Source organism: Calidris pugnax, unplaced genomic scaffold (assembly GCF_001431845.1).
Source record: "Calidris pugnax isolate Ruff unplaced genomic scaffold, ASM143184v1 scaffold44, whole genome shotgun sequence".
Taxonomy (NCBI): Eukaryota; Metazoa; Chordata; class Aves; order Charadriiformes; family Scolopacidae; genus Calidris; species Calidris pugnax.
This window is the reverse complement of record NW_015094506.1, coordinates 29948862-29968898: the sequence shown is the minus strand read 5'-3', so window position 1 is coordinate 29968898 and position 20037 is coordinate 29948862. Positions and strand designations below refer to the sequence as shown.

General features: G+C 37.2%; 1 protein-coding gene across 1 annotated transcript in view; it reads left to right on the top strand.

Annotated features, from left to right (window-relative positions):
• Window positions 1-20037, top strand: part of DOCK4 (dedicator of cytokinesis 4) — a 174206-nt gene that overhangs the window by 120140 nt on the left and 34029 nt on the right. Inside the window, exons 28-35 of the mRNA XM_014963343.1 lie at window positions 1964-2039; window positions 3613-3713; window positions 4348-4406; window positions 6544-6692; window positions 8262-8347; window positions 13695-13721; window positions 13887-13982; window positions 15688-15748. Of these exons, the coding sequence (XP_014818829.1) occupies window positions 1964-2039; window positions 3613-3713; window positions 4348-4406; window positions 6544-6692; window positions 8262-8347; window positions 13695-13721; window positions 13887-13982; window positions 15688-15748 (655 nt within the window). The remainder of the gene's footprint in view (window positions 1-1963; window positions 2040-3612; window positions 3714-4347; window positions 4407-6543; window positions 6693-8261; window positions 8348-13694; window positions 13722-13886; window positions 13983-15687; window positions 15749-20037) is intronic.

Here is a 20037-nt window from a genome sequence, read left to right as displayed (position 1 = left end):
ACAAAGACAATGGCTTCATCTTTCTAAGTTTGGTTTTGAAGCTCTTTCTCTACAACATGCCCACTCTCACTCTACGGACCCACATTTTATGAACTAATCCGTATCATATCTTTGGCTTGCCAAATAAATCAAAACTGAGCTATGTTGCCTATAGCAAGAAATACTTGCATTGCAGTTATTGTATTACCTCTGGAAAACTCTGAAAAAATCTTCTAAAAATTGCATTTAAGATTTCTAGTCTAATTTTCTTTTCATGAGAATCGAAGCAGATCTTTCTCTTCAGTTTCACCTACCATGGAAAGAATGTGGCAAGGAAGGAATTGTCTCAGACATAAATAGAACTATGTAATGTAAACTTGGCAATATGGTTGCAGTTCTTGAGATCTTCTGGAATTTTCTCTGGCATACAGTTTTTCAGGGTTTTATTACTTTGGACTTAGGTTGAAATTCTACACAGCAATAGTTCTGATGAACTGACCTTTTCTAACAGAACATCTTCCTGAAATACGCAAACTATTTCCATTTTGTGAAACATATGGGCTGTAAATTAAATCATGCACAATAACAAGAATGACAGGGCTCTCTTTTCTTATCCTTGCCTTGATTTTTAGCTTTGCTTATATTGCAGTTTAAGGTTTTGCTTTGTTTTCTGTCCGTGCTGCAACAGGAGGTGCTTCACACGGATTGTGACTCCCTGTTGGTGGAAAAGTGGGGTAAACTTTACAGATGAGTGCTGAACATGGAAAGCTGCTTGGATATAATTGTTGAGACAATAATATGTATGAAAATCACATTTGAGCAATGGTATTAGGAACAAATGAAACTTGAGACTTAAGCAGTGTTCACAAAACAGTCTCAGGCTTGGCTCTTACAGGTGTTCAGACACATCAAACCAGAAGGTAAAGTTTGGCAGGGATGGTAATTTTAAAAGTAGATAAATGGAAGCAAACATTTGAACTACTAATAAGCTAAATGATACATAGCCATTTTATATTTATGATCTTGAAATCTGTCAAAAGTGACAGAAGAAAAATACAATTTATCTTCTAGGCTGGTTGGTTTATGTATAATCCTTCAGTGCTGTGAAGATGAAAAATATTGTACTCTTAAAATATATATTGTTGTTATTATATTTAATAAAACATATTTTGTCTTGAATGCATTGCAAAAATAGTAAAAAATGAAGTCCAAAGTATGGAAAGGGAAATAAACTTTAGCACTGTAACAGCATCCAGGTCAAGAACCATGTTCAAAGAAGTACTAGATGTGTTAATAGTAGATAGATGGTAATTATGTGAAATGTGTAGATATAACCTTTTTCTCAGAAGGTCTTTAAACAGCTGATTGTTGTAAAATACATGAGTGTAACAGCAAAAAGAACATTCTATGTTTATCTTTTTTCCTCCCCCGTAAGCATCCACTACTAACTACTTTCAAAAATAATTTAATGGTTTGTGTGGATTTTTGGTTTGACTAAATGTGTTGATAGGCACGAGTGCTGCAGAGGTTAGCTTAAGGGTTGAATCATTGATATGAATTCTATTTAAATAACCTTTAAGGATGTTCTTTTTCTGTAGATTACCAAACTTGGTTGCTACAATGCACAAGGCTGTCATTGACCTCTGGTGCCAAGCACTTTGAAAGGATTTTGGTCATATGTATTTACCTAAAATAGATTAATATAATTCAGGCAGATGTCAATGCAGGGCAATGTTTGCTACATACAGAATTGTGATCTTTAGAGGCAAATTGTTCTCGCACAGCTCATGCACTTTTGCATTTATCTGTTGTCATTACAAAGACTCTTTGTCCATAGGGCTGTCAATAGTGTATATTGGTAATTACTAGATATTTTCTACTTACAATCTATCTATTCTTGATGGGAAGATTGTCTAGCTCTGAGTATTAAATATGATTTCACACTCAATGAAAACTACTGTATTTTTCATTCTTTTCTTCCTAGTGTGATCATTACTACAGTTTTGTACCTTTCGGATGCTCTTCGTAAAAACTTCCTAAATGAAAACTTTGATTACAAGGTAGAGTAAATGCCTTCTAACATACGATAGATTCAATAGCTGTTACGTCATCCTGTGGCTTGGGTGTTTGTTGTTGAACTTAGCTCCAGCATCTAAACAGCTAGAACATATACTGAATCAGCAATTTCAAGTGCTCAGAGATTAAGTTTTTTCTTAAATACATGATTGTCCTAAAAATCAGGAGAATTGTGTGGTTTTTTAATTTCTTCTTATTTTTCATTTTTTTTATTTCAGCCTCTATGGTAGCCTACTTATTCAGGATTTTTGCATACCAATTTTTTGGATTATAGAAATTAATTTTATTATTTGTCTGTTATTTTGGAGTTATCACACAAAGGAAAATTATTCCATTTTTTTAACTGATGCAAATTTATCAAAAATACGGGTTTGCATTTCTGTAATTTCTCTCAAGACATGCTGAATAATTAAAATTAGAAATTTGCATGGTGAATGCAGTTAAAGATGTTAGTGATACCTTATATAATGAGATCTGGCACCTACGATAAACTGTGAATTACAGAACGATGCTTTTAGGATTCGGATGAGAAGACCTAGGAATGCGTCTGAAAAGACCCATTCCCATGGAAACCTGAACAAATATTCTGCCCAACCAGGAAACGTTAGTCCAATTGCTTCATCATAAAACTGCAGAATTTCCTTCTTAAAGAAGACAACGAGCTCCTGTTGACTTCCAGCAGAGTTGTGGGTGCTTCTCTTAAAATCCAGACTCCTGTTGGAGAGATTGACAGGAATGCAGATTTATCTACTTGCCATAACTGGACATGAGTAAGCCTATCCTTTATGAACTTCCACAAGTTCAGAGGCTAAAGCTGATAAAAGATTTGCCTGTAGAAAAGGCATCTGTGTTCCTTAAACTTGCTTAGCAATGTTATTACTGTCTTGAAGAACTGCAGTGTCTGGAATAGGGCTCCCCCTACATTTTTTTCTTTCTGCTCCCATGGAGAATCCATAAATGGGTTATAATAATTAATATTTTAATATATTTTAAATTTTTCTTTCAGTCTTCTAAGTAGAAGACTCAGCATCTGATTCATAAAACATGTGTACAAAACATCTGTATATTTGCAATATGTTACAAAACCTGGCTTCCATTTTGTCCAGTGAAGCCTGCAGTAAGTGAGGCTTGCAAATAATATTATTAAGTAGGATGGACGAGAGAGTGACAATTCTGTTATGTGATAGCTTTTGAGGTGTCAGAATTTTTTGGTTTTTGACTTAACTTTTTGTAATCTTCTGTTTAAATATACCCAAAAAATGTCTCCAAATTTAGAAGGTAAGGTTTTCTCATTGGAGGGATGAAAAAAATAACTGCAACTCTGAAGACTTTGCATTTAAGAAATATAGAATATGTAAAGTAGATGTATTCCTGCTGAACATGTTGAGGTTAGTGAAAAGTATATTTGGATGCAAAGAAATTTAGTCAGAAACAGTTTGAGTAATTTATTAGTTGAGACTGAAAGAAGCGATGGGGTTTGAAAATTACCATCTTGAGTGGTCATAAAATAGTGGTACTGAGAAAATGATATAACCCATTGCCATATGCTTATTGCAGATATGGGATTCCTACTTTTTTCTTGCTGTCATTTTTATAAACCAGTTATGTCTACAACTGGAGATGTTCACACCTTCCAAGAAGAAAAAGGTTTTAGAAAAGTAAGTACTGCTGTCAGCTTCTAGAAAATTGCAATAGATCAAACACTTCTCAAAATGCAAGGCATGGGAGGTTGCAAATGGCCTACCAAAAAGGTAACGATAACAGTATTTCCAGTAACTAGAATGAGAGTTTGTATAGGTCTTTAGAGCCGATAGCAGCCTTCCTAGAAGGACCCAAATAGGTTTAGGTATTGGGAGCAAGATATCCATGTTGTAGCAGTGGCAGCACTAATTTCCAGTCCATGCATAAGTTGATTCGTGCTGGTTCAGGTGTTTCTGCCAGGCACTGCACTGTTTTCTGTATGAATTAATTGTATTTCTTTAAGCTAGGGCAAAACTACTTGTTCTCATATACTGCAAAAAATAGCTTTTGCTTCACGGCTGCATTACTGATGTACAGTATTTAGAAAGAACTGATACTTTCGACAATATTGCAAATAAATCCATGTTTAGGAATCCAGTTTTAGCTAAGTACAATGGAAAGAGCAAAAACTTGGAAGAAATCATCACTTTTAAAGTAGTTTTTTATGGACTACGCATGAGACACTTCATTTAACAGTGTCACAGAATGCCATATGAACTAGGTTTTCTTAAATGATCTTTCACTGTTTCACTTTTTTTTAATATATTGCAGATATGGTGACATGAGGGTAACAATGGGATGTGAAATCTTCAGCATGTGGCAAAATTTAGGTAAGTGATTAAACACATCATGAGTAGCTCATAAAATGAAAAACAATTATTATTCCTTCACCTATTAAATACACTTGCCAATGATAGAGGAGTTGATAATTAAGTTCACGTGAAGTCTTGATTCAAGTTCAGGAAAACTCTAGTCATCTGTAGTTCCCCTCTTTATAGCTAAATTCAGCTTCCTAAGTCTTGCTGCTGTATCTGACCTGTTACTATTTCTTCAAAGAGAACCGAAAGAATACCATCAGAGAAAATTAGAAAAGAAAGTACTGCTTTTTTGGGCAGAATTATTATGCCTGGAAATATATTTATGCTCTCAATTTTAGTTCTGTTGCCAAACAGTTTAAGGAACAGACACATATCTTAATTCTGAAGCTCTCTTGAGATGCTGGATTTGCATCAAATCTTCCCCTAAGTCCTAGTTGCACTAAAATATAAAGGCATAAACAAATCAGTGACTGATGTATAAATGACACATTGGACAACATGAGCAAGATATATGCCTGGATGTAAACTTAGGAACATTTTTATATTTACAAGCAATAATTGTGCAAACTGTTTGAAAGCATGAGCCTCAGAAAAATGCAATTAAATGATATTTGGGAAGAAAATAAAAACTGAGTAGAAGATTTGAACACTACATTTGTCATCTTTATATTTCAGTTATTCAATAGTTAACATCACTAAAGGGCTGATTAAAGATATGAAGACCATTAGTGATTGCTGAGATACCGTCATGTCAATTCTGTAAATCTTTTCCACAGCAAGATATGTGGTTTAAAAAAAAAAAAAAAATGGGTCTTTCTGATCATCCTGTTCAAAATAAGAAATACTTGCATATTAATATCTTGTCAATATTTTTTGCATAACATATTTTACTTATTTACAGTATTTAGTATTGCTTACCCAGGCATCTCTCTAAATTATTTGGGTAAATGATGGGTATTTCTAAACTGGTATATCAAGGATCCACTCCTGGATCCCATCTCTGTCCTTCATGATAGGATAAGACCTCAGTGTGCATCTTCTCCCTGCTCACATTGTTTTCTGCTGAACGGAAACCCAATACACACGCAAGGAGGGAAACATGATGCCTTTCAATAGGGGCGAGTGTGTGGGGTACGGTATAGAGTTCATCTGGTAACATGTCCAATTAAATACTGTAGTCAGGATATTTCATATAACTGGTGTTGTGCTAGTCAGCATATTACAGTTCTCTGAGCAGTAAGAGTCATCATAAGCTTTGATTCTTGTACAGCCACCTAGCTCTCATACGGATATGCATCCCAGGATGTTTCCAGCTGAGGGAATTATGGATTTCCTTTGCACAAACACCAAACAGAGCAGCAGGTAGGGGTTACTGCCCACTGGAATATCCAGAGGTATGCTGGGATAAAATGAATTTCCAGACTGGAAAGTCAGTGCACCGTGATTCATAATCCCCCTATTCTGAAGATATCATAAGTCTGATGCCTGGAGAACAGAACTAAATGGTCAATCTTTACTGTATCCCATTTCTAGCTTTCCTGATAAGAACTTAGTTTTATAGTTTCTGCTAAGTAGGATATGGTGAGCTAATGGAAGATGTTCCAGTACTGATTTTAAAGTGAGTTGTTTGAGAACAGCTGAGTCACATCTTTCCTTTCCTGCAGTCAAAACATGTACTTCCATTTCTGTACGAACAAAACTAAAGATAGGTAAAAATCAAAGTACTCACCTCTTCTTGATGAGCATGTAATATCAGACAGTTAACCATTTTGTAAACACAAGAGCGGAGAACTTAGAAACTAGACCATTCCTGTGAAAAATAAATGAAACGCTCAGAGAGGCCTTTGTTTTTCTTTGTTCTCTTTCTGGAAGACTAATGTGGGATACAGATAACCCACTGTCACTTCTGAACTCAGTATTGCATTAAAAAATCTGATAAATTATGTTTGTCTTACATTCTTCTATTGTCTACAGCTCTTCTCTGCACTTTTTGGGCTTAAGAAATAGCCCATGCTGTGATGAACATGAGATAAAAAAATCTATAGAAATTTAGAGGCCTATTTTTTAGTACTTCAGATAGTATTTGGATTGCTTGACAGCTCACGAGACACCTAATTCACATTGAAGTTCATGTTCATGTTCATTTTAGGGGAACACAAGCTTCACTTTATTCCTGCATTGATTGGCCCCTTTCTGGAAGTGACCTTGATCCCTCAGCCAGATCTGAGGAATGTAATGATTCCCATTTTCCATGACATGATGGACTGGGAGCAAAGGCGAAGCGGCAACTTCAAACAGGTACTGTACGTGAAGCTGTTTATAAAACAGGACTGAAATTCAAGCACTTCAGAGAGTGCTGGTCCCAACCATCGGTGGTTTGGGGTGGAGAAGGTAACCACAACATTCTGAGAGGGACCACCAGGGTTTTCCCATTTTATTCTCTGGAGGGGGTAGTAAGATTCTCCAATTAACACTATCATGCCAGTAAGATGAGGGATAAAATCCATGGCCTGCTGAAGTGAAGAATAAAAGATGAGTTGTCTTCAACAAGGTGGATTTTGCTGTTGTGGTTTTTCAGCTCTGCTTTACCGCAGTACAGACTACCGGTTAGACAGAATTCCACTAGCTTCCCTTCCGGTTGGTATGAAAAAAGATCAGATGGTTCTTCTGAGGAATGTTCTTCTGCAAGGATCCAAGTATTCTTGCTGCTCAAACACCTTCTTAACGGGGTAGGAAGGAACGACCAAGTGTGCCATCTGCTCCTGCAGCTCCCACTCACTTCTTTCAGACTGCCTCAAACCATTTCTCAGTGCCCTCCTTCCTGCTGCTTCAAATGAAGGAAAGCAGAAGTGTTTGAATTACTCCCAGGCAATCCTAATGCTGACGGTGGGAGCTGTATCTGAAACACAAAACAAACTATTAAGAACGGAGCAGTGCATGTGATGTAAGTAGGTAGCTTTTCACTATCAATATATAAGCTTTTTGTTAAAAATCACCATAGAAATGTTAACTAGGAGTGAGAAGGAAAAAATCTGCTGCTTCTGCTTCTTTGTGTTTTCAGCTTGGTTTAAATGTAAATTGTAATAGATTTATTCTCTAATAAAATATCTTGACAACGGCTTGGTTTCTCCCCTAGATTTGTGGTTGCTAATATATTACAGCTAAAAAGGAGGTTTGAAATATTAACACACAGTGTAGCCTCGCCTCCCTATTTTTTATAATCGATACACTTAAAAATATGCATTGAAGGAGTCATTAGCAACCAGACATGTTCTGTAAGTTTCTTTGATAGCTAATACGTAAATCCAGCAAATTGGATTTCTAACCAAATACCACTGGCAGGTAAGGAAGGTTGGGAAAGTAAGTCTGAGCCCCCAAGTGTTCTGAACAGTATAGACATTTATAAAAATTAATTTATAAAGAGTGGGGTGCAGGTCAGAAAAGGTGATATTTTTATTGAAGTCTAAGAAAATGGCTTGTGCTTACAGCCCTGCATTGAGAATTCAGGCAATTTATTTGGGCTGTGTGCTTTTTGTCTGACTCCATAAATAGATAGCTGCCTTAGCAGCAGCAAATGCTACTCAGCCTGTAGTTTTAAAGTCACGTTGCTCAATTTAAATTAGCTCCCTCCCTCAAAAAGAAAAAAAAAAGAAAAGCCCACACCAAAAAAAGAAAACCCCACAAACCTTGGGAATGATAACAGCTTCAAAGAGATGAAGTGACTTATCATCAGATTTACATGATTGACCAATAATTCTAAGACATGCATTTAGCAAAGTCCCTTATATAAAAACAAATCATCCCTCAATTTTCCCTAATCTCATTAAAGGAAAAAGAAGCTGTTTACATCACACTTATATGTTGCAGGTGGAAGCAAAACTGATTGACAAACTGGACAGCCTGATGTCGGAAGGTAAAGGTGACGAAACATACCGAGAGCTCTTCAACAGTATGTGAGTAATATGTTTATCTTACACTAATTCCTTGAGTTCGGTTGGTTCTATCGGATGCTAATGTCATTGTAGAGGAGTAATGCTTAAAACAGTTGAAATTTCTTTTTTTTTTTTCTTCTCTTTATTTTTTTTTCCTGAAAATCCGACCAATAAAACGTTTTAGGACATCTGTAAAGTCTGGCTGTACTTCTTGCATACAGCTATAATTGGGAAAGGCTAAATCTGTTATATCACAGAACATTCTCTACCTACTAATTTTAAAGTCAGAAAAGCAAGAAATGCTTTGTAATTGCATAGGGTGCAGGTAGAGCTCAAATGAAGCATTTTGAAAACAAGGCATGAGAATTCAACAAAAAGCTGTCTAATAAGTAATTTTCTATTGCCAGAAACTTGTACTCGTCTGTGTAATTTCACTTGTTGATTTCTTGATTGATTTAAAGAATTTTATTTATTCTGATAAATGTATTTCTTATTCTTTTATAAATTACTTGTTAAGCTCTTAGTATATTTTAATAAATGACATATCTCTGAAATCTAATAGGAAAAGCTAATAATAATGCTGCAGTGCCCAAGGTTGCCCATAAGTTTTCCCATTGACTGAAACAAATGATTGTCACAGAGCGCAGGTACAAAATAACTAACTGAACTCTGTCTCTATTGTTCCGCAGAACTCAATTCCACCTAAGTGGAAAATTTCACTTATAGTAGGATATGAATTGTTCCTCTTCAGGATTCCCAGCTGTGTATTCTTCAGTAGTATTAAACACATGATCTTTTCCGTTTCTATGGCTTCTTAACCATTTCTTCTTCTTCAAGTATTAGTTTTAGCTCTGCTGTTTTTGCTTAAATAACAATACTCAGCTCTCAGTGTCTGTGAATAGCAAATAATCTGTAATTGTATTGAGTTGAAAAAAATAGAGTTCCTAAATATTTACCATTTACAGAACAAAAGTGGGTAGAGAGATTAGGCAGAATATCATGGAAATAGATTAATAATCGTAAACAACAGTACAGTATGCTAAAGCAGAACTTTCTTGTAATTATTCATGAAATTTTTCATAATGTGAGTAAATATAATAAAGGGTAAGATTACAATATTTTAGTAACACAGTATTAAGTCATTAAGGGAAAAGCTCTAATTATGAAATGAAGTCTAAATGCAAAATGCAAAATACATCAGGATTTCTGTCACTGAAATAACTTAAAATTCTATAGGAAAGCATATTGGTACAAAATATAGTTCCCTTTTTTTTTGTTTTTGAGTTAGATCTAAACTGGGGGATGCTAAAGAAGATACAGTGAAAAATACTGAGAGCCTTTTATAAATCTAAATGCTGAAGACATAGTTATAGTCATTTAAATTGCAAAATGTCTCACAGCATCAGTATACTTGTTATTTCTGTTCTGGTATAACAGAAGTTAAGACTAAAGTCTTTGGAAAATTTCAGAGTAACTGCTCAAGTTCACTTCCAGCTTAAGTAAAAATAGTGTTTATCATTAGTTTTTTATCTGATTTGATGCCATACATTAACACCTCTCAAGAGGAAAGCTTGCAGAAGATACTAATCTAAAATGGAGGATGCTATAGTATTCTAGGGTATGTGAAGGAAAATTATTAAAATCAGATGGACAGTTTAAGGAACTGAATACAAGGGACAGGGTCAGTTAGCCTGAGATTTCTTTTTTTTATTTCTTCCATGGCTAATTTAAACCAGTATTAGAGTGTCTTTAGGCAGTGCAAGAAAGCAGACTTGTTTAGGCTGAAGTGACAGAGATGTGGTATGTACCTGAGAACTTTGAAACAGTGACATAGTTTCACCGCCAGCAACGGTTTTCTGGTCTTTAATGAAAGCAAATGCTGCAGTTTTACCTGAACCTGAAGATTCAGCAGGGTTGGTTTTGATAGGTACAATTGGGAACTAAGGGGGATGCACACACCTACTTTGGATACAGTCTAGTAACTGCAGTGGGTGTGACACTTTCAGGTTTTGTCATGGGTTTTGTTTATTTTGTCTGAATTGGAAAATGAATTCAAATCTCTCAACTCCCACGTTAACTGCTTTTTTTTTTTTTTTCCAGAGACAGTCATTGCAACTTTTCCTTGAATATTTTCTATTTTCAATGACAAATTATAAACATTTCTGGACATATCTAAAATATGTGCTTAGAATTCACTGCTTATAATGGACCTGTCTTTATCAAATGAAAAGACCTAGTGAAAGTAGGGGGAAGATGACTGCTGTTTTGAATCAATGTCTTTCTAGGGACTTGAATGTGACCACTCAGTGATTAGCTCCTGATGTCATTTGAAGAGCTGGAAGGCATGGATTAGTGAACATTTTGCTATCCTGAAAAACTAGATGTTGTAATTACTACCCAGTGTCATCGTGGTATGAAAGGTGTCCTGATTTACATTTACACTGTAACACTGCAATTTAATTCCCGAGTTAATTAGCACATGGAGAAGAATAATTTCACTTTATTAAACAGTTGGTGGTTAGAACAAAATCCTTGGAAGCCAAGGAATATTCTCAAGTAACGCTTTTGTTCTGAATCCGATGGATGCTGGCAGCTCATTAGTTCTGTAGCCATTTTGGGTTTGAAGGTCAGGTGGCCACATTACTGAAACACAAAACCTGGGCTAGTGAACTCCGGTGGGGGCCTGGTGACTAGGCTTCTCTTTGAAGAAATTGGAGCTGACATTCAAGCTGAGCAGGCATTTAATACCGAGCTCTGCCCATTTGTGGGTGTTTTCTCTAGCCATGAAGCTATTATATAAAAAGTGATGGCTGCTACCTCTCCTGTGCTGTCTTCAGTCTCATCAAGCCTCACCCTGGAGATATTCAAGGTGAGGCTCGATGAAGCCCTGGGCAACCTGGTCTAGTTGGGGGTGTCCCTGCTGACTGCAGGGTGGTCAGACTAGATGACCTTTGGAGGTCCCTTCCGGCCTGGACGACTCTCTGATTCTATGATTCTTAATTTCTTCACCCGTTTGCATGACTGAATTCAGCACTGCCCAGTGTGTTAGACTCTGGACTGAGTCTTTCAGAGCCCTTCTGAATATTTTTGTGAGGTTTGGGTAGCTCTTCACTAATCTCTGAACTTTTTCATCAAAATTTGACTTTGACCTGTCTGACTAGACGAGGGAGCCTCTGGATATAGTGAGGTGCCTGGAGGACTTTGTACTCCAAAACAGACAACCAGATGTTTTAAGGCAACTCTAGGATTAGATGCCTGTGAGTTAGTGGTCTAAATGACTCTGTGGCTTAGACATATAAAATCCACTCACTACCATGATAGAACTAGCCTGAACATGGTTCTAAGCCTGGTGTTCATCTCTGGAGAGCTCTGACCCTCCAAGTCCCCACTCCACTGCTCCACTTTCTTATTCTTGTAAACCCGAGATTTTAAGAAACAAAACAAAACAAAAAACCAAACCACAATTGTTCAGGTGAGCCCAGATGGTTAGGCTATAATAGCATGGATAGGCAGAAGTGTTTTCATTGTTTCTCTGCATTGTTTATGCTCTTGTGCTTTGTAGAACATAGCATCTTGGCTATGCTTTGGGACCTGCGAGCAACAGGAATTTAATTCTATTTAGATGTAGCCATGAAGAAGCCAAGGGTATATTTGAGTAGCTCGTTATTGTGAGTGTTTGTTGTGTGCATTGTGGTGAAAGATGCGTGGTGGAGAGGGGGAGGCGTGCATCAGAAGGCAAGGCATAAAATTGTTCGACTGACGACATTGATGTCAGTCTGAATAAGTACTTTGAATGTATCTACACAACCCCTTTGTAGAAATTGTATATTTATAATGAATATGCCAATACATTTATAAAGAACATGCATAAGTCAAATACAGATGAAAATCATCTGTTTTAAAAGAGAAGTCAGACTGCTGGTTTTCTGCAGGAACTGTAGGTAATTATTTTGATGAATTTAGGTTGAAATGTTCCTGTTTAATACCGAGTTGAAAGGCAATAGAAAGGAAAAATCAGTGCAGTAATCAGTGTTTAATAATGTAACAGGCTTTACTCTTATTTCTTGTTAGACACAAAAAACTTGCATTGAAAGGAATATAAGGGGTTTAAAAGCGTATTAAGTTAGCCTATGTATTCTGTATGGAAAGCAGAGATGCCAGATTAGTGCTTCAACCTCTTCAGGTAACGGATGGCTTTGTCATCTCTGTGCTAGTAATGTCAGGTAACCTGTCTCTGAATGTTAGGGAAGGACGTCTGATTGCCTCCTAAGGAGAAGAAGTGAGGCTAAGATCAATATAAGGGTGCAGAATGGAGATCAGTGTTTCCTCCTTGCTTCCAGCAGAGCACAGCTTCATTTAGGTTGAATTAGTTTGGAGGACTGCATCTGTGACATCTCCCTGTATATAAGGAACTGAGCAGAGCTGGAGTGTATAGCTAGTGCAGTTGGCATGTAGGAGTTATTGGGCGCTGTTATGTGTTTGGTGAAATTTGGACGTAGGAGTTTTATGGCACGGAACATGCTCAGTATAGATGAAGGTCAGTGGAGCTGACAGCTTGCCCACTGCAGACAGAAGGTTCGGAAATGCTATTAACAACCCTCTAAAAAGCTCTGAGTATATGGATGTGGCAGTTTTCAGAGACTTTTAAGTAAACCATACCTGAGTGCATTTTCAGTGAGACTGCTAAAATATCTCCATGGACATGTCATCCATCTGAGCTCCTGCACCAAACTCTGTAGATAAATATTTCCTTGTTCATTCTCAGAGAGGAAATGTTGGAAATTCATGCCCAATGATTAATATTTGATAAACTTAAGCAGGGAAAAATGGAGACCTGTAGCAGAAAGTAGTATTAAGTGGAATTTCACTGCCAGCTCCACTTACAACACTATTTTGAAATCTTTGCACTTCAATGTGTAATCTGCATTTATATTAGTGTAAAAACTCAATGCAATAGTTTTTAATAAAGAATCTTATGCCAATTTAAGGTAATGGAATTTTACATGTGCGTGATAGTATGCTCTCAGAGGAAAATATTAAATGAAGAGAAGGAATCATCTTATCCAAATCACTTCCACATTCTTAAATTTCGTGCATACTGAAATAATAGAGAGGAGGAAAAATCTTTGTTTAAAAAATTGAGGTCCTATTGAGAGGTATGTTGAGTTGATAAATATTCTTTTCTAGGTACATCTTAAAACTCCCCGTTTTCTGACATTTCAGCATGAAATCAATATATAAATTTTATTTAAGAGTTCTGTTAAGTCTTTGGGATGTTAATATATTCTGAAAACTAGGTATTTGATATATTTTAACCTGATGCAGCTAATATAAAAATCATTTGTTTTGTCAATGCTTCCTGGACTAGAATTCCACTTTTTGGTCCTTATCCTAGGTAAGACATTGTTTGCAAATTGTGCTTCTCGGGAGGGTGTTTGTAAAAGAAAACCTAACTATCAAAGATGTTGCTAAGGTACTAAGGTACTGGTAAAAGCAGAGTGGTTGTCATAGTTACAGTTAAAAATAAACGGTGAAATTGTTCTGGCTTTTTTTTTTTCAGTCTACTGAAGAAAATTGAGCGGGAAACATGGAGGGAAAGTGGCGTTTCATTAATCGCCACTGTGACCCGCCTCATGGAGAGGTTACTGGACTACAGGTGAGTGATTATCACAATTTATAAGTAGGGTTGTCATCTTTAAAATATTAGGAGATAAATATGATGATTTTGCGCAAGTGGTGACTGCACATAGACACATACATTGTACGTGCTCAGGATCTTTGACAGCAGCTGCATAGTCTACAGGAAGATGAGAGAACCTGGCTGAAAACCAACCAGGTAGCCTCCCCGTGGTATGAAAATCCACTGGCTTGCACAAGTTTCCTTTCAAGGAATATAGGAACTTCTGGTAGTAGGTTAGTGACTCAAGTCTGTCTGAAGACACAGAGCTCAATACTAATCACCTGACAGTTGTTTTACAGAATATGCAAAATTCTTATCACTATGTCAATCATGCTTAGTTGTAGTGTCAGCCAGCACACTAAGTATGTATACAAAGATATGATCTCTGGGTGAGAAGCTCGCGTCTGACTGTACCAGATGAACAAAGAAGAGGGAAATAAGAGACATATACTCCCTTTTAGGAGTAGGATATGAAGAGGGATTTTCTCATTCACTTGTGAAGTCTGTGTAGAAACTTAAAACAAATTTCAGCTTAGTTCTCCTTATTGTCATCAGTTGTGGCACTTTGCAGAACTTGTGTTTTTTCCCCAATTCCGTGGGGGATACGTGGTAAGGCCTGGTACTCCACTTGCTATCTTCACTGATAGTTTGAAAGAAAAGCTATTTAGTCAACAAAGAGACTGAACTCATAATTTCTAGAAGTTTGGTATTCCTCTTCAGGGATTGGTTGGATTACAACCTCCAGGGCTCTCAAAGCAACATCTTTCAAAACAATTGTTCATACTGGTGGTTATGAGAGTATTTGGCGTGATTGTTTAGCTTGTCTATGGAGGAATGTTTTAAAATTACATTAAATTTCTTTTAGTGACTGCATGGTGATGTCTGCCTGTTATTTTTTTATTCCAGTATAGTTATACACAGACTATTTTTCCTTTGTGTTGATCAAACTCTGTGGTTCCATTTTAACCTTTGACTTGGGGGTCAGCTCTGTTGCCTGCCCAAGCAATAAACGGCAATAATTATAAAGTGGTACTGAGGAAAATTTGGTGGATCTTGGAGCATTTTACAGAGGAGGTCAATCTCATCCTTTTTTTTTCACAGAGGAGGAACTAATGCTATAATTCCATGATCAATTTAGATGTTTGCTGTTGATGAAGAAGGCAGACTCATCGCTGCTTATTCCCCAATTCAAATCACCCTCTTCCTTGTGCCAACGCAAGTGTTTGTGCTGCACTTTGGGGAACTGACTGACACAGGCTACAACTCACCCAGCAAAAGATAATCCTAACCTGTATCTCTTCCTGAGGTTTGTGCAGGACTGGGGACGAGTGCCTGAGAGTAGGAGGGGTGCAGGACTGCCTCTTCTGGCAGCCATACTGGCTTCTGCTAGCATGATTTGAGCACAAGGTCTGAAAAAATCAAATGATCTCCAGCATCCACCCAGCAAATCAATGTCAGAGCCAGAAAAAAACATTGAATTTCTTGATGACTGAGGTATTCCATGTCCTAGAAAAGGAGACATGAAGTGCCTTACACACCTGGGTCAGCAGTTCACCCAAATGCCTTTGAGTTGCATCATTTCAATCAGCTTGGTGAGCTAAATATATCTGTTTTCTGAGGTATGCTTCCCTATAAGAGGATAAACATAATTCTTTTTGACTTTCATTACTTTCTGTTTTAGGGACTGCATGAAAATGGGAGAAGTGGATGGCAAAAAGATTGGCTGCACTGTTAGCCTTTTGGTTTGTATGATATTTTTCTTTCCCATGCTGATTTCAGTTGAGTATTTTCTAATATACAGCTACATATTTGAATGGGAGGTACTTTGCTTCTTCATGCAGTTTGAGTGGAAGTTGACAGAATAATACTGCACTTAGGATCATTGATTTTTTTTTTTTCCGGGTGAAATTGATACAGTGGGGAATTAGTCTTCTCTGGCTTTTTATAGTTGAGCTCTGAGAGATCTCTAATACTGCTTTATTCAATTTTCAGTCTCTTCATAGTGGATAAACTTTACCAAAGTATTTCCCAAGTTTAATTGGTCTCTGAGTTCATAGAAACAAGCAAGCTTTTCTTCCTTCCCCAAACCCAATAAAATTCCCCAACTGAAACAAGTTGCTTCTTATAAACTATAATATGGCGTATCTTCTGAAGACTGCAGACTATCTGTTCTTTTCCCAACAGAAGAGCCAGAAATGCTGCTCAAGGCCTCCTCTTGTCATGTTATCATCATTACAACACACCAACAATGCATATTCATAGTATGAAAAAGATTTCATTTTTGTTTACCAGATGCATTTTGGTTCTAGGCCAGTTTCTACTGACAAGTTTGTTGACTTCTGTTAACCTTGGGAAGTTTCCATTTTCTTGTTGTATGTTTTGGAAAGCTATATTTTTAGCCAGGGAAAAAAACAGAATAAGCTGACTTGTAATTCTGCATTTTTGACGTCAGTGAAACAATTTGATATCAGTTCTAAGTAGCAGTTACACATAAGAGAATAAAGGATTCCTTCAGTAGGAAAATACTGCTCTCTAAATAGGGATCATGTTTACTATGTAGCCATAGAGCAGCTGGCTTTCTGTCAGAATATCTGGCATGATCTGAATTCTGTAAAGCACCTGGGTAATTTTCACTCTATCCCTAAGAAGTTTTTTAACTATTATTAGCAAATCATCCAAGATTTGCATGAAAAGAAAATGAAATATTTAAAACCCCCAAACACCATAGTACTTTTTAATGGGATTTTCAATGACTACTACAGACTAAGGCAGATTTCATATCCTAACAATGTTCAGAAAAAATGTAATACTATTTGCACACCCCAGAAACAACAGATGCTAAATTTTGAAATGGAAATTTCAATTACAGAAGTAGCACACAAATTTTAAGACATTTTCTTGCCCATATGATGAATGAACTGGTTTTCATCTCAAAAGATGTTTCATCCAACGAGTAATTAGAGGAATGTATAATGTTAAAATTATTTGAAGTACAGAGGAGGAAGCAATATTTCATTTCTTCACCACTACTTTGAAAGTATTCTGATTCCAAAGATAAGAGGACTGGTTGGCATGAAAACAGAACTTCTATGTTGTTTTGCCATAGAGGTATATGATGTTCTTCCAGAAAATAGAATTGTCTAACTTAACTAAGTTATCAAATTAACTGACATTATGCCACATCATGAAATATGTAGAAGGGGTATGCACCAGCACCAATAACACAGATAAAAGAAGATAGGAACATTTTTTTCCTACTCTCCCCACCTTCTGGATTATCTGTAGGTTTCACATGTGGTTGACATGCTGGAGGGACGGGATGCCACCCAGAGGGGCCTGGACAGGCTTGAGAGATGGGTCCATGCAAACCTCATGAAGTTCAACCAGGCCAAGTGCAAGGTCCTGCACCTGTGTCACAGCAATCCCAAGCACAAACACAGGCTGGGCAGAGAATGGATTGAGAGCAGCCCTGAGGAGAAGGGCTTGAAGGTGTTGGTGGATAAGAAGCTCAACATGAAGCAGCAATGTGTGCTGGCAGCCCAGAAAGCCAACCGCATCCTGGGCTGCATCAAAAGAAGTGTGGCCAGCAGGTCAAGGGTGGTGATTCTACCCCTCTACTCTGCACTCATGAGACGCCACCTGGAGTACTGTGACCAGCTTTGGAGTCCTCAGCACAGGAAAGACATGGACCTGTTGGAGCCAGTCCAGAGGAGGGCCACAAAAATGATCAGAGGGATAGATCACCTCTCCTGTAAGGAAAGGGCTGAGACAATTGGGCTCTTTCAGCCTGGAGAAGAGAAGGCTCTCAGGAGACCTTATTAAGGCCTTTCAGTACTCGAAGGGGGCTAGAGGGCCACAAAAATGATCAGAGGGATAGATCACCTCTCCTGTAAGGAAAGGGCTGAGACAATTGGGCTCTTTCAGCCTGGAGAAGAGAAGGCTCTCAGGAGACCTTATTAAGGCCTTTCAGTACTCGAAGGGGGCTAACAAGAAGGATGGGGACAAACTTTTTAGCAGGACCTCTTGAGATAGGACAAGGGGTAATGGTTTTAAAATAAGAGAGGGTAGATTCAGACTAGAATAAGGAAGAAATGTTTTACATTGAGGGTGGTGAAACACTGGAACAGATTGCCCAAAGAGATGGTGGTAGATGCACCGTCCCTGGAAACATTCAAGGTCAGGTTGGATGGGACTCTGAGGAACCTGATCTAGTTGAAGATGTCCCTGCTCATTGCAGGGAAGTTGGACCTTTGAAGGTCCCTTCCAACCAAAACTATTCTGTGATTCTATGAAGTATATTAAATAACTTTTGGTAACTCACTGAGGATTTTTTCTCAGGCACCTCTGGTCCTCACTGGGGTTTGATATTGAGTTGATATTTCAGATTCTATTCATTCAAAATTGTATTTTCTATTTAGAAAGAGCTTTTCCTGTGATGCTCTGCACTGGCATATGACATCATGCAATTTCAGTAGAATATATCCACATTGCCTGTTTGAATGTTGTTTTCAAGCTGCTTTTTCTTAGGAAAAGTCTTTATTTATTGGTAAAGTCTAGTTTTTACATTGTGTCGCCTTTTGAAGACTACATCTGCTGCAGTCTATATCTTGAAATAGTTTGTTGAAAAATCATGACACCTTTATTAGCATGATGTATTTCCTGAGCTGTGACTGAGTTGTCCTGCTGTGGTCTGCATTACAGACCAACTGGATGTTATCAGAGCTGAGCCTCAGAGAAGAACCAGTTGATCTGTGCAGTTCAGACTTGTGCAAGTACTGCAGCCTTTAGTGCTTAGGGGTAAGAGCCAAGAAGTCTAGTACTGCAGTTCAGTGCCATATTTTGTCTTAATCTTTATGCTTTATTGCTCACAATTCTGTATTGTAGATTATGGAGTTTTTTTTCAGACAGGTAAATATGAACATACAAACAGATATTCTTTCTTTATCTCTTCTAAAGAGATGCATATGTTCCTGATCTATACCTTGTGGGAGGATAAGAGATGTCTTTAATTATAAAGGCAGATGGTGGCCTAAAACAGGCATTTCATTACAGAGCTATTGATATCTAGTCATTTTCTCAAGTCAGTTAAAAAATATTTTCTCTATAGAGTTTTTATTTTGATATTTTCATAATGTTCCTCCTACCTTTCTCTGATGATAATACAGTTTAGGAAACAGTGGTACAGAATAAGAATACTGTACAATAGGGGAAAAATGTTGACCGCTTGCTTAGAGATCATAATAATAATTTATTTAAATAATAGAATAGAAATTGTTAATTGCTAATGGGGGCCAATGGTAGATTCTTCTGTCCTATAAACTTTCATTAACCAGAGTAGATTATCCTGAACGGTAAGTGTGGCTAGCAGGGGGACTGTAGCTGCATGTCCATAGTAATCATGGAAATACTTGTGAACAGTGCTATAGGGTTATGCTCCTCTCCCTATAACATTTTCATACTGTGTTTTAGGGCATGCAACATAATGGATCCTTTGAATAAAGAGTTTTGATGCTGCATTCCATACTTTATCAATGTAACAGCAAATAGCAGTTATACACCCCAAAATCTTTAGCCACTTCTAGAAATTTTGTCCTGGGTATCACTTTAGAGTGCAACTTCGCATATTTCAATCATACAGTGCCATATTTATGCATCAGTTACTAGTTCGTAGCATCAGTTAAGGGTGAAGAATTCACATTTTTCATTCAGAATTTTGCTGTTTACAATACTGAATAGTTCTTCATAAAGCTACCAAAATCTTTCGGGCATTTTGCTACAACAGAAGGAAGAGTGGACTTACCGGGCAGTAGATATTTTGTTAAAATATTAATACAAAAGTCTGAGTGCTGTCAATATTTTCAAATCACATGCAGCTTTCAGCAGAATGTTAATTGGCCGAAGTAAGGATGTATGGGTTCACTTTTTGGATGGATTGGTATTTATAAAGAAAGAACCATCAGATTTCAGTTCTATCTGGTTCTTCTCATGTTCTATGAGAATTTAAATAAAAAAACATTTAGGATCTTGTTAA